This window comes from Pleurodeles waltl, chromosome 9 (assembly GCF_031143425.1).
Source record: "Pleurodeles waltl isolate 20211129_DDA chromosome 9, aPleWal1.hap1.20221129, whole genome shotgun sequence".
In the NCBI taxonomy this organism is placed as follows: Eukaryota; Metazoa; Chordata; class Amphibia; order Caudata; family Salamandridae; genus Pleurodeles; species Pleurodeles waltl.
The window spans coordinates 430,851,169-430,873,146 of record NC_090448.1 but is presented as its reverse complement, the minus strand read 5'-3'; the positions used below and the strand labels follow the sequence as shown (position 1 = coordinate 430,873,146).

The following is a 21,978-nucleotide window of genomic DNA, read 5'->3' as shown; positions in this document are numbered from 1 at the left end:
AACCACGAATGGACCCCAGGCCTAGTGTAGTGTGTAGAGGGTCGCTGGGAGTGTAAGAAAACACTAAGGGTGTCCAATATGACCCACCCCAAGACCCTGAAAAGTAGGAGTAAAGTTTCCCTACTATCCCAGAAAGACAGTAAGGTCGAGATAGGGATTCTGCAAGGACAACAACTGACTGCAAAGCACTGAAGATGGATTCCTGGACCTCAGGGCCTGCAAAGGAAGGGGACCAAGTCCAAGAGTCACGCAAGTGTCCAGGGGGGGCAGGAGACCACTAAACCCCGGATGAAGGTGCAAAAGGGCTGCCTCCGGGTGGAAGAAGCCAAAGATTCTTCAACAACGAAAGGTGCCAGGAACGTTTCCTTTGATCAGAAGATGTCCCATGGCGTGCTGGAGGATGCAGAGTTCTTTTCACACAGAAAGACCGCAAACAAGCCTTGCTAGTTGCAAGAATCGCGGTTGAAGGTTTTGGGTGCTGCCGGGGCCCAGGAAGGACCAGGAGGTTGCCCCTTGGACGAGGAGACAGAAGGGGCACTCAGCAACACAGCGAGCCCACGCAGAAGCAGGCAGCACCCGCAGAAGCACCTGAACAGGCATTCAGAAGATCTGAACACGACGGTAGACTCAGCACAACAAAAGGGGGTCCCACAAAGTTGGAGTTCAACTCAGTGAGCTGGGCAATGCAGGACCAAGTGCTGGGGACCTGGGCTAGGATGTGCACAAAGGACGTCTTGCAGAACTGCACAGAAGCCTGAGCAGCTGCAATTCACATAGTACACAGGATTACTGTCTGGCGTGGGGAAGCAAGGACTTACCTCCACCAAATTTGGATAGAAGGGCCACTGCACTGTCGGGGACACTTGGACCCAGCTCCTGTGTTCCAGAGACCACACTCATCAGGATGAGAGGGGACCCAGAGGACCGGTGATGCAGAAGTTTGGTGCCTGTGTTGGCAGGGGGAAGATTCCGTCGACCCACAGGAGATTTCTTCCTGGCTTCCGGTGCAGGGTGTACGCAGACAGCCCTCAGAGCATGCACCACCAGGAAACAATAGAGAAAGCCGGCAGGATGAGGCGCTAGAATGTTGCTGGTAGTCTTCTTGCTACTTTGTTGCGGTTTTGCAGGCCTCCTGGAGCAGTCAGCGGTCGATCCTTGGCAGAAGTCGAGGAGGGAAGTGCAGAGGAACTCTGGTGAGCTCTTACATTAGTTATCTGGTGAAATGCCCACAGGAGAGACCCTAAATAGCCCTCAGAGGAGGATTGGCTACAGAGAAAGGTAAGCACCTATCAGGAGAGGTCTCTGACATCACCTGCTGACACTGGCCACTCAGAGCTGTCCATTGTGCCCTCACACCTCTGCATCCAAGATGGCAGATGTCTGGGACACACTGGAGGAGCTCTGAGCACCTTCCCTGGGAGGTGCTGGTCAGGGGAGTGGTCACTCCCCTTTCCTTTGTCCAGTTTCGCGCCAGAGTAGGGCTGGGGGATCCTTGAACCGGTGTAGACTGGCTTATGCAGAGAGTGCACCATCTGTGCCCATCAAAGCATTTCCAGAGGCTGGGGAGGCTACTCCTCCCCCGCCCTTCACAACTATTTCCAAAGGGAGAGGGTGTAACACCCTCTCTCAGAGGAAATCCTTTGTTCTCCCTTCTTGGGACTGGGCTGCCCAGGCCCCAGGGGGGCAGAAACCTGTCTGAGGGTTGGCAGTAGCGGTAGCTGCAGATAAAATCCCGGAAAGTTAGTTTGGCAGTACCCTGGATCTATGCTGGAGCCCCGGGGATGCATGGAATTGTCCCCCAATACCAGAATGGTATTGGGGTGACAATTCTATGATCCTAGACATGTTACATGGCCATGTTCGGAGTTACCATTGTGACGCTTCATATAGGTATTGACCTATATGTAGTGCAAGCGCTTAATGGTGTCCCCACACTCACAAAGTCCGGGGAATTTGCCCTGAACAATGTGGGGGCACCTTGGATAGTGCCAGGGTGCCCACACACTAAGTAACTTTGCACCTAACCTTCACTAAGTGAGGTTTGGACATATAGGTGACTTATAAGTTACTTAAGTGCAGTGTAAAATGGCTGTGAAACAACGTGGACGTTATTTCACTCAGGCTGCAGTGGCAGTCCTGTGTAAGAATTATATGAGCTCCCTATGGGTGGCATAAGAAATGCTGCAGCCCATAGGGATCTCCTGGAACCCCAATACCCTAGGTACCTAGGTACCATATACTAGGGAATTATAAGGGTGTTTCAGTGTGCCAATAAGAATTGGTAAAATTAGTCACTGGCCTGCAGTGACAATTTTAAAAGCAGAGAGAGCATAAACACTGAGGTTCTGGTTAGCCGAGCCTCAGTGATATAGTTAGGCACCACACAGGGAACACATACAGGGCATACTTTATGAGTACTGGGGTCCTGGCTAGCAGTATCCCAGTGACACAGGCAAAAACAAACATACATACAGTAAAAATGGGGGTAACATGCCAGGCAAGATGCTACTTTCCTACACTGTGTCAATGAATTCTTGTAAATTCGATCCAACAAATAAACAACTAATAACTAGCTCCTGAAAGGCCCATAGACAAATTAAAAGTGCCTCTGAGTATGAACTTGGTGCAATGTAAGTGCACTCGTTTTAACAATGCAGTAGCAACATTTTTTCATATTGGTATGGGACCAATCCTTGTCAGCCACCCTGTTTTCTATTTAACTTATACCTTGTGAAATGGGTGTTACGGTTTGCGGGGCTAAAACACGTACAGAGTCTAGGCAACTTACAATATGTGGGGCGTATTTAGTAAGTAAACCGGTTAGATTAACTACTACTTCCGTGTTATATTCAGTTAATTTGTATGTAAACTAAAGTCTGTGCACCTGGAGACGTGTAGAAGACACTATGCCGACAAGGGAAACAGCAACACATAAGTGTAGGGTTCGATGAGACAAATCACTTACCTTTTTAAGAATGATCTGCGGAGCTACATCTCGAAATGTGAACTGGGCTTGAGGGAAGAAGTCTTATATCAGAGGGAAAAACATGATTTGAAAACACTGAAGTTTATGAGCTAACGGTTCAAGCTAAAGATAGTGGAGGTCTGGGATTCCCAAGCTCCATTTCCTGGCATATCACTATTAGTGGGTATCAGTGATGACATTCAGCAGAAGTGGCAGAGCTGGGTTTCCACTTATGCGTGTGAGAGAAGATGAATCAGAGCCGGAGTTCTGTACAGAGAATTTGAGATAAAACGGCAATATGGTGAGGCCAGTACATGGGCACAAAGTGTAATTGTTAAGTATTTATGAACCCTGAGTCTGGCTCAGTAAACGCAATGCAAGGGTTGAGCTCTGGGCCACTGCTAGAGCTCATGAATGGCCAGTAAAAAGAAGAAGGGTTGGTTGAGCTATGGTCCGTTTGGCTAATAACATGTTACTAGCAAAGAGGGCCCTAATGTAACTAAAAATACGGGGATGGACTCAGAATGAGTTGGTCGCGTGAGTAATCTTGGCTTTCCAACAAATGCATGATGGATCTATGGCTGGACAGATCGCTAACAGTATCGAATGTATGTGCATGTGCCATGAAACGCATCAAAGCTATGCAGAAAGTAAATCAGTCCCTATATTTGTGGCACATTTTTGGATTTGTCATTAATTCTTACGGTTTAATGAGACAGACTTGATTAATTCATGTGTTATTTATCTGTAGATCAAATTATTTTCCAAATATACCATGCGACTTTGGTTGATACATTTCATTATCCGATATAGATTGGCTGTTCTGGTGGAGATTGATCACACCCAGCTGTAGTCATTTTTCACACATTGAGATTTCACTACTGGGACCAGCACATAAACCAAATAAATTACAGCCTGGCTCTAATTAAGAACTAAAACAGTGTCCTTTCCATAATGCTTATTATTGCTTAGATTTGGGTGAGGGAAAGCTGTCTCCCTATGGTTCACCCTGCTTGAGCCACCCCACTCAATATTCCTTCTGACGAGATCCTGGATCACACTGTGGCAGTCCGAGCATCACAAACACATAGATTATGGCTCACAGCTCACTAATCATGGGCCCAAATACAAGAAAGCTCCAATTAGCTGTGTCTAAGTGTACTTACAAGGTATTACATTAACTAACGACAGCTGCAGCATGTACAGTTTTCTTAATGGTTAAGGTAGACTTTAGCAGAAGAATTAATTAGGGATGGGTGGAACTCCACGGAATCTCAGGGAGTTTTTATGTAACTTCACAGAATTTTGCACCGTGAAACTCTGTGAGTTCTCCCACCCTTAGTCTCAACCTCATGTTTCAATGACGCAATCAAAAGTAACAATTTCACTAGAAATTGGAATCAAGCAGTCCTGTGATTTGTGACATGTATGCAATTTGGGTCTCTGCATAACACATCAAAGTCAAGGAGTGCTCTGGTAGCTCCATACTACAGCTAGAACCATCCTGCAACAAAGAGGTAAATTTACTTGTGCACACAGCATTAATATCCTGAAAATGATTATCATTGGAAGAAGGAACGTCTGGCTACATGGGCTTTAACCTTTTCCTGAAAGAATTTTGGACCACATGTACGGAAGTTTGAAATAGCGAGTTCCAAATTGTGATTGCTTGCAAATTGCAATTAGGAAATCGCAATTTCATATATATGAAACTCTTTTGAGTTTCATTTACAATTCCCAGTGGGTCTCAAATAGACCTACCTCATGAAATGAATATTAATGAGCTAGGTCTCTCTTTGAGATGCATTGGAATCGCAAAACTCACAGGGATGGTGGCCTGCTGGAGTCAGAAAACTCCAATTTCTGTGACTGCTTTTAAATAAAGCAATCTTTTTTTTTTAAATGCAGCCCATTTTCCATAAATGGTCTGTGCATAAAAGGTTTCATGTTTTTTAAGAGTAGACTGTGGTCTGTGGGACCACTGCCTACTCTTAAAAAATGCTTTTACAAACATTCACAAAGGGAAAGGGTCCCTTAGGTTATCACAAATTTGAAATTGGTGGTAAACTGTGAATGTTTTGTGACTGCATTTTGATCACAAAAAAAAAATCCACACCTACCACAGTGATAAGGTATTAGAAAGGGATGCCCTCTACACCCCCCTTTCTAATATGGAATTGCTAAACCCAAATTGTGATGCGATAACAAGTTCAAGTACATTTCAATTTGCATTTTTCCTGTCGCAGAAGGACCAATTTTGTGAAATGGGCCATTTGCAGCAGGAAAACAGCTTCTGAAACATGGCCCTTTTTTAATGCAGTTTGTTTCATGTTTTGGCCTGAAAGTCTTCCACTACTGCACAGTACGGCTTACACTTCTTTAGTAAGTTGCCAACTTCTTCGATCACAGTTAGTAACAGCTGTTTAGCTAATTTATTCTTGTTTTGTTTGGCTCTTTCCCATAGCTAGCAACAATAGAATAGAATAATAATGCTACTACTAGAAAGACAAAACAAACCCCCAATGTCAACATAAAAATTATAAATAATTTCACTGGGCTTGGCCTGATGCAACAAGAATCTCAGTAGTAATCTAATAAAGGGTCATCGAATAGCAGTCAATCATAATTGATCGTAGCTTAACAGCTAAGAGACATATCTAAAAAAGGAACCTGAAGGTTCCTGTGATAGAAAAGTACAGTGAAAAACAGGACCTCCAAGACCTCTCGAGTTCCAGCCAAGGGGGATGGCCCATCCCAGCCTCTTCTGGTCAATGAAGTGTGAAGATGTACCTGCCCTTGGCCTGGGGTTTCACCAGGGTGCAGTTCGGGTGTATCCTGGTTTCATCCTGCGATGCGAGACAGAAATTAGAGTTAAATAGCACACATTGGGAGAGATTCGCCTTCTCCCCTTGAGATTCCTGGTAGAAGGAAGGACTCCTGAGACAGGTAGTCCCTGCAGTTGATGAGGGCAGTGGTTTGAAAAATTACATACATTACATAATAATTCACAATCATATTATGAAATCAAATTGATTAAACAATTCGTAAATGACTATTACCTAATTAACTTCCCACTCTATCTCCCTACAAACCCAATAGCCCTCTACAACACTATAAATTATTATTAAAAAATGAATAAAAAATTCAAAATCACTTAAAATTCCAATCTACATTGTAAAAACGATAATAAAATTTACAGAAGCAATAGTAACATAAAATTAATATATCAACTAAAACACTATAAAATAACTCAAAAACAATATTTTTAACCACTCTATTAGTGAAAACAATATTAAAAACATGAATAGTATCTCAAATGATATTACCTCACAAATCGATATTATTATCGACGATATTTGTGCCCTTGGTCCTTTCCAGCCGACACTCGCATTCCGAATAAGCCCGATCCTTCTAATGGGCCGCAGTTACCAAGGGATTAATTTCCCATGATACATCGAGTTACCAGGGTGACCTCAGGCACCTTTGGTGCTTGGATGCGGTTAAGACTCATTAGTGGATTAGAGCTTGCCTGATGATTGTACTTGGCAGCATAATTAAAGACAAGAGTGTTTTTTGGTGAGTTTTGGAAGGTTCCTTTATCCCTCTCAGTTTTACCTGCTTTTTCTTGGCTTTGGCTTGATGATATTGTGAAATTGTGAATCCTGCCTATATTATTGGGATGTTTCCTACACAAACATATCATCCTGATAATGATCCATATTGAATAAATGTTGTAGGTTGGGTCGAAGCGTCGACGTAAAGCAATTGTGGACTGATTTTAAGGCTGCTAGTGGATTTTTGACACCTGTATTAAGGGTGTTGCATAGAAGTTCACATTATATATATATATATCTATATATACAAATAATTTTCTAAATAACACTGGTGCAATCTAGTTCACTTTATTCACCTGCACTGCGCTGTCACTTATGAGGAGCACCTGAATTATGAAAGCCAAAATAGTTTTGAATTTGGCAACTTTTGATTGTTTTGTGGATCTGTTCAAAATGAAGGTATGAGTTGTTCAACAAACCTTAACCATTAGGAGGGTTTTGCATTATTTGACCACTGCTGAGGAAGTCAAGGGCTGCACTTCCCCTTCAGAGACCACTTTTGTTGTTATAAAAATATGTAGCCAGGTTCCTGAGTTACTGGGTTTGCCCGGTTTATTTCAAAATGTTCACAATATTTGTGACTCACAATATTTAATTTCCGATAGTTGTGCCTCCTGATATTTTTAACTCAATACTTTGTCCAAATACCACTCATTCAACAATATTTCTGAAGATAAAATCCAAAAAATCTTTCACAAATTCAAGCCTGTGGCTACACCATCAAATCATTGCAATGTAAAAACCATAACCTTTGACAATCTGTTCTAGCACTGATTATCATCAGATTTGTCAATACATCACTGAATACTGGATTTGAGCTAAAGAAATGTAAACATGCTACTGTTACGCCTCTGTACAATCCCCTCCACCTTGGCAGACCCTCCTAGGGAAACCAGAGCAACATAACACAAAATATAAATGTCGCTGCCAACTATAAAACAATCTCTGGACTCCATTCTATCTAAATCTGTAAGTAGTGGTTGCCTTTCAACTCTTTACTTTGGGGGAGGCAAATAACTTCCCAAGTGACGTGCACTCAGGCTTTAGTCCTGGAGGAAGAAACTAAACAGAACTACTGAACATCAGAAAATAACACCTCTCTGACAGAGATAACAGTTGTGCGTTCATGCTTCTGATCCTGTCTGTAGCCTTTACGTAATCAACATAACAATTTAGTTTCCTTGTCTGAAGTCCAGAATTTAGCTGAGAGACATCATACTCTAAAGTTTCCATCACTCCATGCCAACTGCACCATTCAGGTGAAAATTGGCCACTCTCATTGAAAATCACAGCCTTCACCTGGGGATTTCCCAGGATCCAGCACTCCATCTCTCTTCGATGCTTATATGGTTCCTTTTGCTCCCTCAAAAGCCCTAATGTCCACCAACACATGTATGCTGGTGACTGACGAATGTATTTCAAACTCCTCAAAAACTTGAGATTCACAGAGAAGTTCTTGTCTGACTCCAACATGTGAACAATGGATGATAATTCTTCCTTTAACAACCACTAAACCACGAACCTCCCACAGTAACCTGTAAATTGAGATCTCTAATCATCTATCTGATCTTAAAATTTTTACTCTCTCTCCTATCCCCTCCAAATCTTTCAGAAATCTATGAATCATCTTTTATCATTTTCGTCCCTTTTCTACTCAGATAAACTTTGTTGTCAATGGTGCATTCTTTCAGGTTCTTCATCTATGAACTATCCTCCAACCTATTACAAACTAAGCATCACATGTGTCCTCCCATAGTTTTGATCTACTCTTGCATTGACTGTTGCAATGGAGTCTACACTGGCGTCCCAGCCAAAACCCTGGGCATGCTACAAAGAGTGCAAAACTATGTTTCCTGCCTGATCCTCAATCTGAAGAGCACTGATTATGTCACACCAACTCTAATCACTTCATGGGCTGCTTGTCTCTCTCACTCCACATCCCTGTTGACAGTTGTCTGTAGCTTCTCCTAGTTGCATGAGCCTTCTACAGACACAATACATAAGTCATAAATTAATTAATAGATATGGAAGATGGTGAGCTGTGTGGAATTGCACTGATTTATTGCATATTCAAAAACGTTTGGTGTTCTTTATATGATTAATAATTTTGTAGATTCTTGCAATGTCTGTGAGCAGTATTGGTTTGTTGATGGTAGGCAGGGGTTTGTAAGCTGTTCCAGTAGAGATGGCAAATAATATTATGTTTTGTGCTATTCTGTTCTGATTTCCATGTGAATGCAGATATTAAACATGCAAAATTGTGCCTAAAGATGTGCTTTCTTTTTTCAACTATTAGTACAATAAAACATAAATCCTAGTGACCAAAAATAGTAGTAAATCAGCATCCATAAATGTACCCCTAGGTACCAGTACAGATTTACTACTTTTCACTATTCAGAAACATTCCCATTAGTACATGTGAAAATCTGCACAAGACACAGGTTCCCAGAAATAGTACTGGGAATGTCATGAAAATTGCCCCATGGAGTCGTATTCCCCCTTTGCAGAAATTTGCAAATGTGACGTTGAACGCTCAGTTGAAATGCACTTTTTTCAACTAACAGAAAATCACTTCAACTACCTTCTCCTTCCAAATCTGGGATTGATCTGTTCCCCTTCCCACCTTGGAAGAGGGGTTACTTCAGCTCTCGCTTGAGCAAATCTCTCACCTTCTTCATGTAGGTAAGGGGTTCAAAGCTCATTTTGAAATGCCAACAAAGGTATGTTCGAGGGTGGTCCTAAAAATCAAAACCAACCAATGACTTAAAGCCCCTACTTTCTTCCCTTCAATCGGATCTACAATTGTGGATATCTCCACACTCATGGAAGAGAAGTCTGCTGTGGTAAATGCATTTTGGGGCAGGACTGTTTTTACTGGAACATGGTCAACTCTGATTTGTATATGGCTGAGTCCAAACTGAGGTGGCAAGGTGGGCAGAAGAATGATTGGTTGGAATGCTGTCCTAAGGGTTAGCCTGTGGTTAGACTTATTGCAAACATACCTCCCATCATCTTTTGTGTATTTGATGTGATGTTCTAAGTAGACAAGTGTATGCCTGGATGCAGGGCCCGTGCTCACTGTGCAATCACCTTTTGGGTATTTGATTTACTTAACTTTAGCAATATGAATAGGTCTCCAGTGACAATCAGATTGGCTCCTTCATTTATGGTATCTATGTGGCTGCACATACTAGAATCAGTTTGATTGAAATGGCTCAAGGCCTTCCTAGATTAGATGTAAGGAGTGGAAAGCCATTTTGATGGTGAAATAATGTTCCAACCGTACTGTGCTGGCACCAATGAAAATTGCAAATGGCAAAAAAGATACGAACATTAATTTAAGAAACAATTCTCACTGAACTTTAAAGAAACACATTTTCAAACCTAGTGGGCCATGAATTGGTCACATACTAGAAGAACCTTCTAAAAGGATTTAAATCTGCCATGTGAGATTATATTGCAATAAATAAATGTGTTTAAGTGCATCCTAAATTAGGCACTGGAGAAGTGTTATATTCAACAAACTGCATTGTAAAACACACTCATATAGTCAACTGTGAAAGCACATACAAATTAAACTTACATGTCAATTGTATTTAAAACATTTTGGAGCTGTAAACCACATAGGGCTTTTTTGAAGGAAAATGCACCAAGTCTTTGAACCATACCTTTTCCAAAAAACAACAGCTAACATCAAGCCTCCATACCTTTATAAGCGATTTGCTCATGTTTTTGCCATCCAATTGGAGCAGGTTCCCAAGAAACGGAATTGGAATGGGGCCAGGGGGTAGTTTGCTTCTCTGGCGGGTGGATTTCCAGACCACGAAAAAAATAACGGTGGTCAGGGTGAGTACCAGCCAAAGGGAGATGCCACTGCCTCCTCCGAGTTCCATAACTGAGAAAGAAGTAGCCATGCTCCCAGAGTAGCAATGGGTGCTCCGGAAAAAATAAGACTTGTGGCTTGTGTTGTAGGGTGATGGGGGATACTAAAACATTATCACAAGAAGCTATTTGCACAGTTGAAAATAAATTAATGTTTAACTTTGAAAGGCTGTAGGTCAGTTGGCAAATTGCAAATTGCGCAGCACAATAACTCTAACCTTCTTGGCAGAGCAAAAGCTTGCATTAAGACGACAGGTCACTTTGGTTGACCTATTTATAGATTGAAAAATTAGTACTACATTTTGAAAACATTTTTACAAAGGACTGCATTGCTGTGTTTCATACTAAAGGCACGTTTATGATGTTGTCGAGATAGCTCAGGGTATTAATACATTTGCTACAGTGATGTGTGTTACCTGCAAGCATAGGGAATTAAAACTGTCTTTAGCATGTTTCCAAGAAACGCCAAATATACCAGATCTTACAGTGCACAGTGGTCACAGTGCAGATTTGCACCGAAATGTGCACTCAAAGGCAAATGCCAAAATGGTAATTGTGTTAGCTGACAAATTAAAAACCAGTCTTTGTACATCTGTTGTTCACTGCAAATATTATTTTTTTCACCTTGAGTGATTCAATTATCAGTGCAATACTGAACTGTTTTATGTAATATTTGCCAGGTTAATTGGATAAACAGTTTTGTGGCAATCTTTGAAATGCAGGACTATTCCAAGAAGGGCGCTATGCACTGTATAAGCACAGGTATAATTGACAAACTATATTACAGACAATAACTTGTTTTGATGTACAGCTTGCTACCACCAACTTTATGGCAAGAAATGGAGGCCAATACTATGCAGTACTCACAATGGCACCAATTTAAAGAATTTTGAACTACACAAACATTCTACTATGCAACAAGTACTGAGAACAGAGAGCCACCTTCCTTCTTTTTTGCTGGTGCTCACAAACAGATACGTACTATGCGGCTGTGATTACTAACAATTTCTGATGTGTTTTGTGTAGGAATTTGTTAATGCTGTCCCATCCTGCATGCAAAACAGGCACGCTTGCACCATGGTGCAAGGGTTCCAGCATTGGCGCTATGCTGCCAAAAGGGTGCAAGTGCAGGGAGAAAGGTCAGGAATGTGCCATATTAGATTGATACAGCACATGCCTGCCCTTTCCTTGTGATGCTGGGCACCACAGCACAGTGACTTTCTGTGCTGCCCTGCGCCACAAAGGCCTACATTTCCACAGACATAGACCGTCATTACAACCCTAGCGGTCAGTGTTAAAGTGGCGGTAAGACCGCCATCAGGCCGGCGGTAAAAAAATTGGAATTACGACCGTGGTGGAAACCGCCAACAAAGACAGGCACTTTAACACTCCGACCGCCACAGCGGTACAGACAAACAGCTTGGCGGTCACCGCCAACAGACAGGCGGAGGACAGAGTACTGCCCACAGTATCACAACCTACCAATCCGCCACCTTTTCCGAGGCGGATTCACCGCAGATAAAAACACGGTGGAAACAGGATTTCAAAGGGAAAACGCTCACCTCTACACACCCCACGAGGAACCAGGACACCATGGAGCAGGAACTCCAAATTCTCCCTGCGATAGTCTTCCTGCTCCTCTACCAGGAGCACGAACGCCGGCGGTGACGACCACGGTGAGCACTGCACCTACAACAGGGAAGGGGGGAGGGAAAAAACAGGGACACACACATGCAACACCCCCACCCTCACCCACTACAACACACACACTAATACATATTTATACATGATAGTTACACCCCCCAACCCCCCCAAAAGAATGCAAAGACAAAAGGAAATGAGTGTAACCATTGTAATATATTAAAATCAAGAATGCAAATATATATGTATACACACCATAAACAAAATATACACCAAGCTTAGTAGTCCAGGTAGTGCTCCAATGAAGTCCGTGGAACACTGGGCCCACACGGTATGGACGAGGCCCACACAAGATCCCCGACCATGATGGAGAGAACACTTCAGGGGCATCAGAGAGCCAGAAAACAGGCACCTCAGGGGGAGGGAAAGGGGGGGCACCTCAGCCGGTTGAGTGCACAATGCCAAATCCACGAGAGGGCCACATGCCCACTGTTGAATCCTGAGGAGTGCAAAGCCACAGTCTCTCATGTCTCTACAGCGGGTGGGTTGCCCACTGTTCAATCCTGGGGAGTGCAAAGCCACAGTCTCTCAAGTCTCTACAGTGGGTGGGTTGCCCACTCTTCCATCCTGGGAGTGCAAAGCCACAGTCTCTCAAGTCTCTACTGTGGGTGGGTTGCCCACTGTTCAATCCTTGGGAGTGCAAAGCCACAGTCTCTCAAGTCTCCACAGTGGGTGGGTTGCCCACTCTTCAAACCTGGGGAGTGCAAAGCCACAGTCTCTCAAGTCTCTACAGTGGGTGGGTTGCCACAGTCACTCAAGTCTTTACAGTGGGTGGGTTGCCCACTGTACAATGCTGGGGAGTGCAAAGCCACAGCCTCTTAAGTGGATGACAGTCTCCACTGGTTCTGGAGGGGGCATGGTGCCCAGAGTGCTTCATCCTGCTAAGGACAAAGGTAGTGGATGTATCTCTCCACTGGTTCTAGAGGGGGCATGGTGCTCAGAGTGCTTCATCCTGATAAGGACAGAGGTAGTGGATGTATCTCTCCACTGGCTCTGGAGGGGGCAAGGTGCCCAGAGTGCTTCATCCTGCTGAGGACAGAGGTAGTGGATGTATCTCTCCACTGGTTCTGGAGGGGGCTTTGTGCCCAGAGTGCTTCATCCTGCTGAGGACAGAGGTAGTGGATGTATCTCTCCACTGGTTCTGGAGGGGGCATGGTGTCCAGAATGCTTCATCCTGCTAAGGACAGAGGTAGTGGATGTATCTCTCCACTGGTTCCGAAGGGGGCATGGTGCCCAGAGTGCTTCATCCTGCTAAGGACAGAGGTAGCGGATGTATCTCTCCACTGGTTCTGGAGGGGGCATGGTGCCCAGAGTGCTTCATCCTGCTCTTGGCAGACTCAGCAGCGTCAGTGCCCTTGGCGCTCATGGGCCAGCGGTGCTTGAGGCGGCGGTGTCCTGTTCAGCGGTGCTTGAGGCGGCGGTGCCCTGTTCAGCGGTGCTTGGAGCGGAGTTGCCCTGTTCAGTGGTGCTTGAGGCGGCAGTGCCCTGTTCAGCGGTGCTTGATGCGGCGGTGCCCTGTTCAGAGGTGCTTGGAGCGGCGTTGCCCTGTTCAGCGGTGCTTGAGGCAGCGGTGCCCTGTTCAGCGGTGCTTGAGGCGGCGGTGCCCTGTTCAGCGGTGCTTGAGGCGGCGGGCTCCTTTGCAGTGACTCAGCTGCTCTCTGTCCCAGCGGGGCTTCTGCTGGCGGTCCTCTCTGTCCCAGCGGGGCTTGTGCTGGCGGTCCTCGCTAGCCCAGCGGTGCTTGTGTTGGCGGTCCTCTCTGTCCCAGCGGGGCTTGTGCTGGCAGTCCTCTCTAGCCCGGCGGGGCTTGTGCTGGCAGTCCTCTCTGTCCCAGTGGGGCTTGTGCTGGCAGTCCTCTCTGTCCCAGCGGGGATGATGGCTGTGGCCTCCTGTGCAGCAGGGATGATGGCGGTGGCCTCCTGGGCAGCGGGGATGATGGCGGTGGTGTCCTGGGCAGCGGGGATGAGGAGGGTCTCCTCCGCCGTGCTGCTCTTCCCAGACTTTCCTGGTTCCTTGTGGCCCTTCCCCACCTTGGAAGGTGTCACAGCTGACTCCACACTCCCACCGGGACCCCTGGGAGCGGCTTTGGTGGCTTGAGTCTTCCCCCTCTCCTACCGGGCACTGGCCAACTTTTGATGCTTCACAGGTGGGGGACTGTCCGTGCTGTGGCTCCATGCCACACTGGCTACTCTCCTGCCCGGTGCACTCCAGATTCCGGTGACTACAGGCGCCACTGGTCCCGGAGATGATGTGGCTGAGGTGCTAGTTCGGGACCTAGGAGACAGACGGGGTGGGGGAGGTGTGGGAAAGAGGTCAAGGTTGGACAGGAAATGTTTTTGGGAGACACTGGGATGGGTAGCTGGAGGGGGTTTGGGAGTGGAGGAAGAGGTTGTGGTTGTAGGAGGTGTTTGTTTGCTGACTTTGGGTGAAGGTGCATGGGCTGGAGGCTGTCATGAGGTGGATGGCTGTTGGGTGGGTGTGTGCCTGCATTTGGGTATCTTGGGAGGTGGCATCACAGACACACTGGGAGAGGACACAGGGGACATGTGAATGGTAGTGGGGTGGTGACTGCACGTGAGCGGGTGTGGTGGTGGGTGTGCTGGTGATGGAAGTAGTGGCTGTAGATGTAGTGCATGCAGGTGTGAGTGTAGACGAGACTGGGAAGGACGAGGAAGACGAGGAGGAGGGGGACACAGTGGAGGCAGTGGATGTTGGTGTGTCTGCATGTGTCTGATGCTTGCATGAGTGCCTGTGGGATGTGTGGTGCTTATGTTTGCCAGAGCTTCCCTTGTGTGTTGACGTGTGTGCATTCTGATCTGTAGTTGTGCTTGGGATAGGCTGGGGTACAGGGGATTGGATCTGGGTGGAGGAAGTTGGAGGGGGGAGGCTAGAGACAGGGACAATGGTTGCCATCAGTGCTGAGGCCAGAGTCTGAAAAGGTCACTGAAGGGCCGTCTGATCAGAATGAATGCCCTCCAGGAATGCATTTGTTTGTTGCAACTGCCTTTCTACACCCTGGATGGCATTCAAAATGGTAGACTGCCCAACAGTGAGGGACCTGAGGAGGTCAATGGCCTCCTCACTGAGGGCAGCAGGGGTGACTGGGGCAGGGCCTGAGGTGCCTGGGACGAAGGTGATGCCCACCCTCCTGGGTGAGCGGGCACGGGGCAAAGGCTGAGGGGCTGCTGGGAGGGCGGTGCTGGTAGGGGGGGTGGCGGCTGTACCTGTAGATGGGGGGCACAGATGTTGCCGCCACCACAAGGGAGCTCCCATCAGAGGACGAGTCCATGTCGCTGGTCTCAGCTTCTGTCCCTGCTGTGGAGCTCCCCTCACCCTCCCTCCCACTGGTGAAGTCCGAGTTCGTACTGTGGCCCTCCATGGCCATGTGGGATGGAGCTCCCTCGTGCTCCGGTGTCACTGCTCCTCCGCCTGATGATACTAAGGCACACAAGAACAGGGAGACCACAAAAAGGGGGGGGGATGACAGAATAAAGACATGTTGAGTGCATGCATTACAGCTACCGTTGGCGGACACGACAGACACAGAAGCCCCCTGCAATACGGCGCGCTCTTGGGCTCCACTGTTCAATCCCTGGGAAATGGCCTACTATTCTATGGATGACATCTGCACACATGGATGACACAGGGGCATGACTAGGTGTACTTGGCACTCTACATAGGTGGGGTGGGGTGCCACATGGCCTGGCTTATGGAGGGACCTTGCCTACTAAACTCGCCCTGGCCTAGGGAAACCCACAGCCCACCTCCCCCACCCAGACCCCTCCACTGTGCGCTAAATCAGCAGGATGAGAGTGTACTCACCCCCCTGTAGCTGCTGTGGTGCCCTCAAGCGCCCATCCAACTCTGGGTACACCACCGCCAGGATCTTAAACATCAGGGGGGTCATGGTGCGACGGGCACCCCTCCCACGTTGGGAGGCCATCCCCAGCTGAGCCTCCACCGTCTTCTTGCTCAAGCGGTAGATGTCCTCCCATCTTTTCTGGTGGTGGGTGCTCCGTCTGTGGTAGACCCCCAGGGTCCGGACGTCCTTGGCGATGGCACGCCAAATATCTGTTTTCTGGTCAGCGCTGACCTACATGAATTATACAGGGGGAAGAGAAACTTTTTACCAACTGCACCATCACAGTCATTGGCCCCCATCCCTACCCTTGCCATGTGGCACATGCACTAACCGTTGTTTCATGCACGCCGCAATATCCCTCCCCCTTCTTACATCCACCCCACTCCACACAGGCATAGCCCATACAGCATGCTCCCAGTGTACTTACCTGTTTGTCTGGAGGACCGTAGAGTAACGTGTACTGGGGGAGGACCCCGTCCATGAGTTTCTCCAACTCCTCCGATGTGAAAGCAGGGGCCCTTTCCCCAGACACTCGAGCCATTGTCTCTTCCAGACCGAGGTCACAACAGCACTTGCAGTGTAGGTCCTCTCCTGTCGAAGATCAGGTATCGAGTGATTGAACAGATAGAAAATGGCGGTCACGTCCGCGGTGGTGCGTACCGTCACCGCCGGCGTACATCGTCATTGGCTCATGAGACCCATAGGGTCCAATGTTAACCAATGCAGCATTGCGCAATGGTCTTCGACCGCCTACCGCACCGGTGTATAACGCCAGCGCAGTTACCTCACATCCCATTGTCCGACTTTAGAGGTCAAGCAGCCGCCATTTCAGGGGCCCACATGGCATTATTTTTAACTGCGTCACACATACCTAGGCCTGGACTCAACACACATACAGGCCACTTTTTGGATTATGATTTGTGTTCTGTGTAAGCTGTGGGTACGTACTTCTGAGTTGGTTCACTCTGTGCTCGCTGTTGTCCTTCATAGGCACCGCCCGCTGGGACATGTGAGGAGATGGCGGCATCCTCCGGTGTACCGACTGCTGGTGGACCTGTCGACAATGGAGGAAAGACATGTGATCATCACATACAGGCTTGACTGTGCCACAATCCATGAACTGTGTACCCAGTTGGAGCCAGACCTGATGTCAGCTATCCGCCATTCCACAGGAATCCCCCCTCAAGTGCAGGTGCTGTCAGTGCTCCATTTCCTTGCAAGTGGGTCATTTCAAACAACAGTGGCCATAGCATCAGGGATGTCCCAGCCTATGTTTTCCAACGTGTTGTCCAGAGTGTTGTCTGCCCTGCTGAAACACATGCGGAGCTACATCGTTTTCCCTCAGGTGGAGGATTTGCCTACAGTGAAAGGAGACTTCTATGCCCTGGGACATATCCCCAACATCATAGGTGCCATTGATTGGACCCATGTGGCTTTGGTCTCCCCCCCGCAGGAGTGAACAGGTGTACAGAAACCGGAAGAGTTATCATTCGATGAATGTTCAGATGGTATGTTTGGCGGACCAGTACATCTCCCATGTTAATGCCAAGTTCCCTGGCTCAGTGAATGACGCCTACATCCTGCGGAATAGCAGCATCCCTTATGTGATGGGTCAACTCCAGAGGCACCGTGTGTGGCTATTAGGTGAGCACCTGGAAGCAAGACAGTGGAAATGGTTTTCTGTGTCTGGGGTTATCCCTACAGGTTAGTGTGGGTCTAACAGTTGTCCCTCGCCATTTGCATGTGACTCTGGTTACCCCAACCTGTCATGGCTACTGACCCCAGTGAGGATCCCTATTCTACTCACCAAATGAGGTGTGCCAGATCATCGTGGCCTGCTGTATGCTTCACAACTTAGCTTTGCGACGACAGGTGTCTTTTCTGTAGGAAGATGGTCCAGATGGCGGTGTTGTTGCAGCTGTGGAGCCTGTGGACAGTGAAGATGAGGAAACAGAAGAAGAAGACATGGACAACAGGGACTCAGTGATCCAGCAATATTTCCAGTGAGACACAGGTAAGAATACAAACCTGCCTACTACATGTACTGTAACACTACTACCTCTTTACTGTCACCCAGTGTATGGTCACCGATTTCACAGATGTGGGTCCCACTGTGTGACATCTGCTTTGTTTCCTCATGGACTAGAGCTGTGTGACTTTGGTTTGTTGACATTACAAATGAAAGAGCTTTTTGACACTCTAATTGCTAATACACTATTCCGAAATCACAGACTGACTCCAGATTGTTTTGTGCTTCAAGGGTGTTTATTTAAGTGCAAAATATGGGTGGGGGGTAGCAAAATGGTGAGGGGATGATGGTGGAGGAATGTCCATGGCAGAGTCCAGTCTATTATTCTCACAGGTGCATTGCCCAAATGGGCATAGGAAGTGGAGCTGGGGCAGTTTAAGGATGGACAGGGTGACAAAGTGGGACAGAAGGATAACATTCAGGGTGGTCTCATTTCTTGGCGGGGGTCTTGGCATCGTTCTCTGTCTTTGTCCTGGATCTCAGGGACCGTTTGCGGGGTGGTCCTCCCTCTGCAGGGGGTGGGGTGCTGGTGTGGTGGTCCTGTGGCGGTGCCTCCTGTCCACTAGTGCCAGTGGAGGTGGTGGGCAGTTCATCGTCCAGGCTAGTGTCAGGGGCCCCTTGTTGTGCCACAGTGTCCCTCCTGGTATTGAGTATTTCCTTCCGCACCCCTACGATGGTGCCCAGGGTGGAATTGATGGCTCTGAGTTCCTCCCTGAAGCCCAAATACTGTTCCTCCTGCAGGCGCTGGGTCTCCTGAAACTTGGCCAGTACCGTTGCCATCGTCTCCTGGGAGTGGTGGTAGGCTCCCATGATGTTGGAGAGGGCCTCGTGGAAAGTGGGTTCCATTGGCCTGTCCTTCCCCTGTCGCACAGCATCCCTCCCAGTTCCCCTGTGTTCCTGGGCCTCCGTACACTGGACCGTGTGCCCACTGCCACTGCCCCCAGGTCCCTGTTATTGTTGGGGTGGTGGGTTAGCCTGGGTTCCCTGTAGTGGTGGACACACTGCTGATTGACGTGTCCTGGGGACGGAGGTATGGGCCCACTGGGTGGGTGCTGTGCTGATGTTTCCAGAGGGTGGAAGCTCTGTAGTGGCCTGTGACTGTGTGATGGGAACCCACTGTCCTGAGGTCCCCGATGGGCCGGGCTGGTCATCTAGATCCAGTTGGACAGAGGTGCTGTCATCACTGTGGGACTCTTCTGTTGGTGGTGTCGACATGTGTGGACCCTCCTGTCCGGTGGCGTTGGGTAGAGGTCCTGCAGGGGTATAAAAGGATGTTTATTACATCTGTGTGTGCCATGGTTTGCAATGGGTGGGTGACCGTGTACCCCAGTGCTTGCATTCCTGTGTGGGACCTTGTGTGATGATGGTTTAGGGGGGTGTATGGGTATGTGCAGTAGGCATGCTTTAGTGATAGGTGTCCATGCTTTGTTGTTGCATGCAGGGCTTGGTGTTGGGATGTGTGGGTTGTGATAGTGGAACATTTGTGAGAAGTAGGGGTGATGGGGGGGGAGGGTGGGGGTATGTGATGGCATGCAGGTAGGGTGGGGAATGTAATAGTTAAGATTTGCCTTACCAGAGTCCATTCCTCCATCTAGTCCTGTGAGGCCCTCAGGATGCAGAATCGCCAAGACCTGCTCCTCCCATGTTGTTAGTTGTGGGGGAGGAGGTGGGGTTCCGCCGCCAGTCCGCTGAACCGCAAGGATGTGTCTTGAGACCATGGAACGCACTGTCCTGATGTCATCCCTATTTCTTGGGTGCTGTCCCACTGCGTTTACCCTGTCCACGATTCTTCGCCATAGCTCCATCTTCCTTGCAATGGAGGTGTGCTGCACCTGTGATCCGAATAGCTGTAGCTCTACCCGGATGATTTCCTCCACCATGACCCTGAGTTCCTCCTCCGAGAACCTGGGGTGTCTTTGCCTTGCCATGGGGTGGTGTGGCTGATGTGTGGGGTGGTGTGTGTGGTGATAAGTGTGCTGATATGTAGTGGGGTGTTGTGTGAGATACGTGGAAGTTATGTGGGTGATGGTGTTATGGGCCTGTGGATGCTAGTATTATTGATGGTGGTGTCTCTCTCTGTGCTGCTTTCTCAATTGTGTCTGTAGTGGTTTGTGGGTGATGTAGGTGTGTGTTTTATATTGTATTGGGTGTGTAGGAGTGGTGTGTGTATGTGTATTAGGTGTGTGTATTTCGAATTGTCCAGTGTGGTTGTGTTTTGTATGTGTGTGTGTATTTTGAGCGCGGCGGTGTGTACCGCCAATGGAATACCGCGGTTGAAGGACCTCCGTGTGGATTCGTGGGTCGTGATTGTGTGGGCGTATTTCTGTTGACGTGACGGTGGAGGTTTTGTTTTCACCAGTTTATCACTGACCTTTGGTGTGGAGGACTTGTGTGGGTGTCTTAATATTGGCGGATTCTATGCTGTGGGTCGTAATGGCCATGGCGGATTTCCGCGGGCGTGGCGGTGTGTTGCACGATGGTAAGCGGCTTTTACCGCCAATGTTGTAATGACCGCCATAATGTAGGAGGCTGGCCTGGCTTATAGTGGGTACCTGATGGTACTTACACCTTGTGCCAGGTCCCGTCATCCCTTATTAGTAGATTAGTAGTGTTCTAGCAGCTTAGGCTGATAGAGGTAGCTATAGCAGAGCAGTTTAGGCTGAACTAGGAGACATGCAAAGCTCCTACTATACCACTTATATCATACAGCACTATATCATAAGAATCACAATACTCAGAGTTACTAAAAATAAAGGTACTTTATTTTAGTGACAATGTGCCAAAAATATCTCAGAGGATATGCTCCCTTAGGATGTGAGTAAAATACACAAAATATACACACAAACCAAAATCAGGTAAGTACACAGTTAGAACAGTAGTGCAAACACTGTAGAATACAATAGGGTGCAATAGGCCTAGGGGCAACACAAACCATATACTGAGAAAGAGGAATGCGAACTACTTAGGGACCTCAGGCCTAGTGTAGTGTGTAGAGGGTCGCTGGGAGTGTAAGAAAACACTAAGGGTGTCCAAGATACCCACCCAAGAACTGAAAAGTAGGAGTAAAGTTACCCTACTTTCCCAGAAACACACTAAAGTCCTGATAGGAGATTCTGCAAAGAAAACAACTGACTACAAAGCACTGATGACGGATTCCTGGACCTGAGGGCCTGCAAAGGAAGGGGACCAAGTCCAAGGGTCACGCAGGTGTCCAGGGGGGCAGGAGCTCACTAAACCCCAGATGAAGGTGCAAAATGGCTGCCTCCGGGGGAAGAAGCTGACGATTCTTCAACAACGGAAGATGCCAGAAACTTTTCCTTTGCACAGAAGATGTCCCATGGCGTGCTGGAGGATGCAGCGTTGCTTCCACGCAGAAAGACCACAAACAAGCCTTGCTAGCTGCAAAGGTCACAATTGGAGAAAATGGGTGCTGCCCGGGCCCAGGAAGGACCAGGAGGTTGCCCCTTGGAGGAGGAGACAGAGGGGGTGCTCAGCAGCACAGAGGGCCCATGCAGAAGCAGGCACCACCCACAGAAGCCCTTGAACAGGGGTTCAAGAAAACTGAGCACAGTGGTCATCTCAACAATACAAAGGAGGGTCCCACGAAGCCGGTGGTCATCTCAGTGAGTTGAGCAATGCAGGACGGAGTGCTGGGGACCTGGGCTATGCTGTGCATGAAGGATTCCTTGCAAAAGTGCACAAAAGCCCTTACAGCTGCAGTTCACGCAGTACACAGGATTACTGTCTGACGTGGGAAGGCAAGGACTTACCTCCACCAAATTTAAACAGAAGGACTACTGGACCATCGGGGTCACATGGATTCAGCTCCTGTGTTCCAGGGACCACGCTCGTCAAGATGAGAGGGGACCCAGAGGACTGGTGATGCAGAAGTTTGGTGCCTGTGTTAGCAGGGGGAAGATTCCATCG

At 47.7% G+C, this 21,978-nt stretch overlaps 1 protein-coding gene across 1 annotated transcript in view; it reads right to left on the bottom strand.

The window, feature by feature from the left end:
• Positions 1-10,552, bottom strand: part of LOC138259477 (cytochrome P450 2G1-like) — a 320,857-nt gene extending 310,305 nt beyond the window's left edge. Inside the window, exon 1 of the mRNA XM_069207247.1 lies at positions 10,287-10,552. Within this exon, the coding sequence (XP_069063348.1) occupies positions 10,287-10,493 (207 nt within the window). The 5' untranslated portion in view covers positions 10,494-10,552. The remainder of the gene's footprint in view (positions 1-10,286) is intronic.
• Between the last annotated feature and the right edge of the window lie 11,426 nt (positions 10,553-21,978).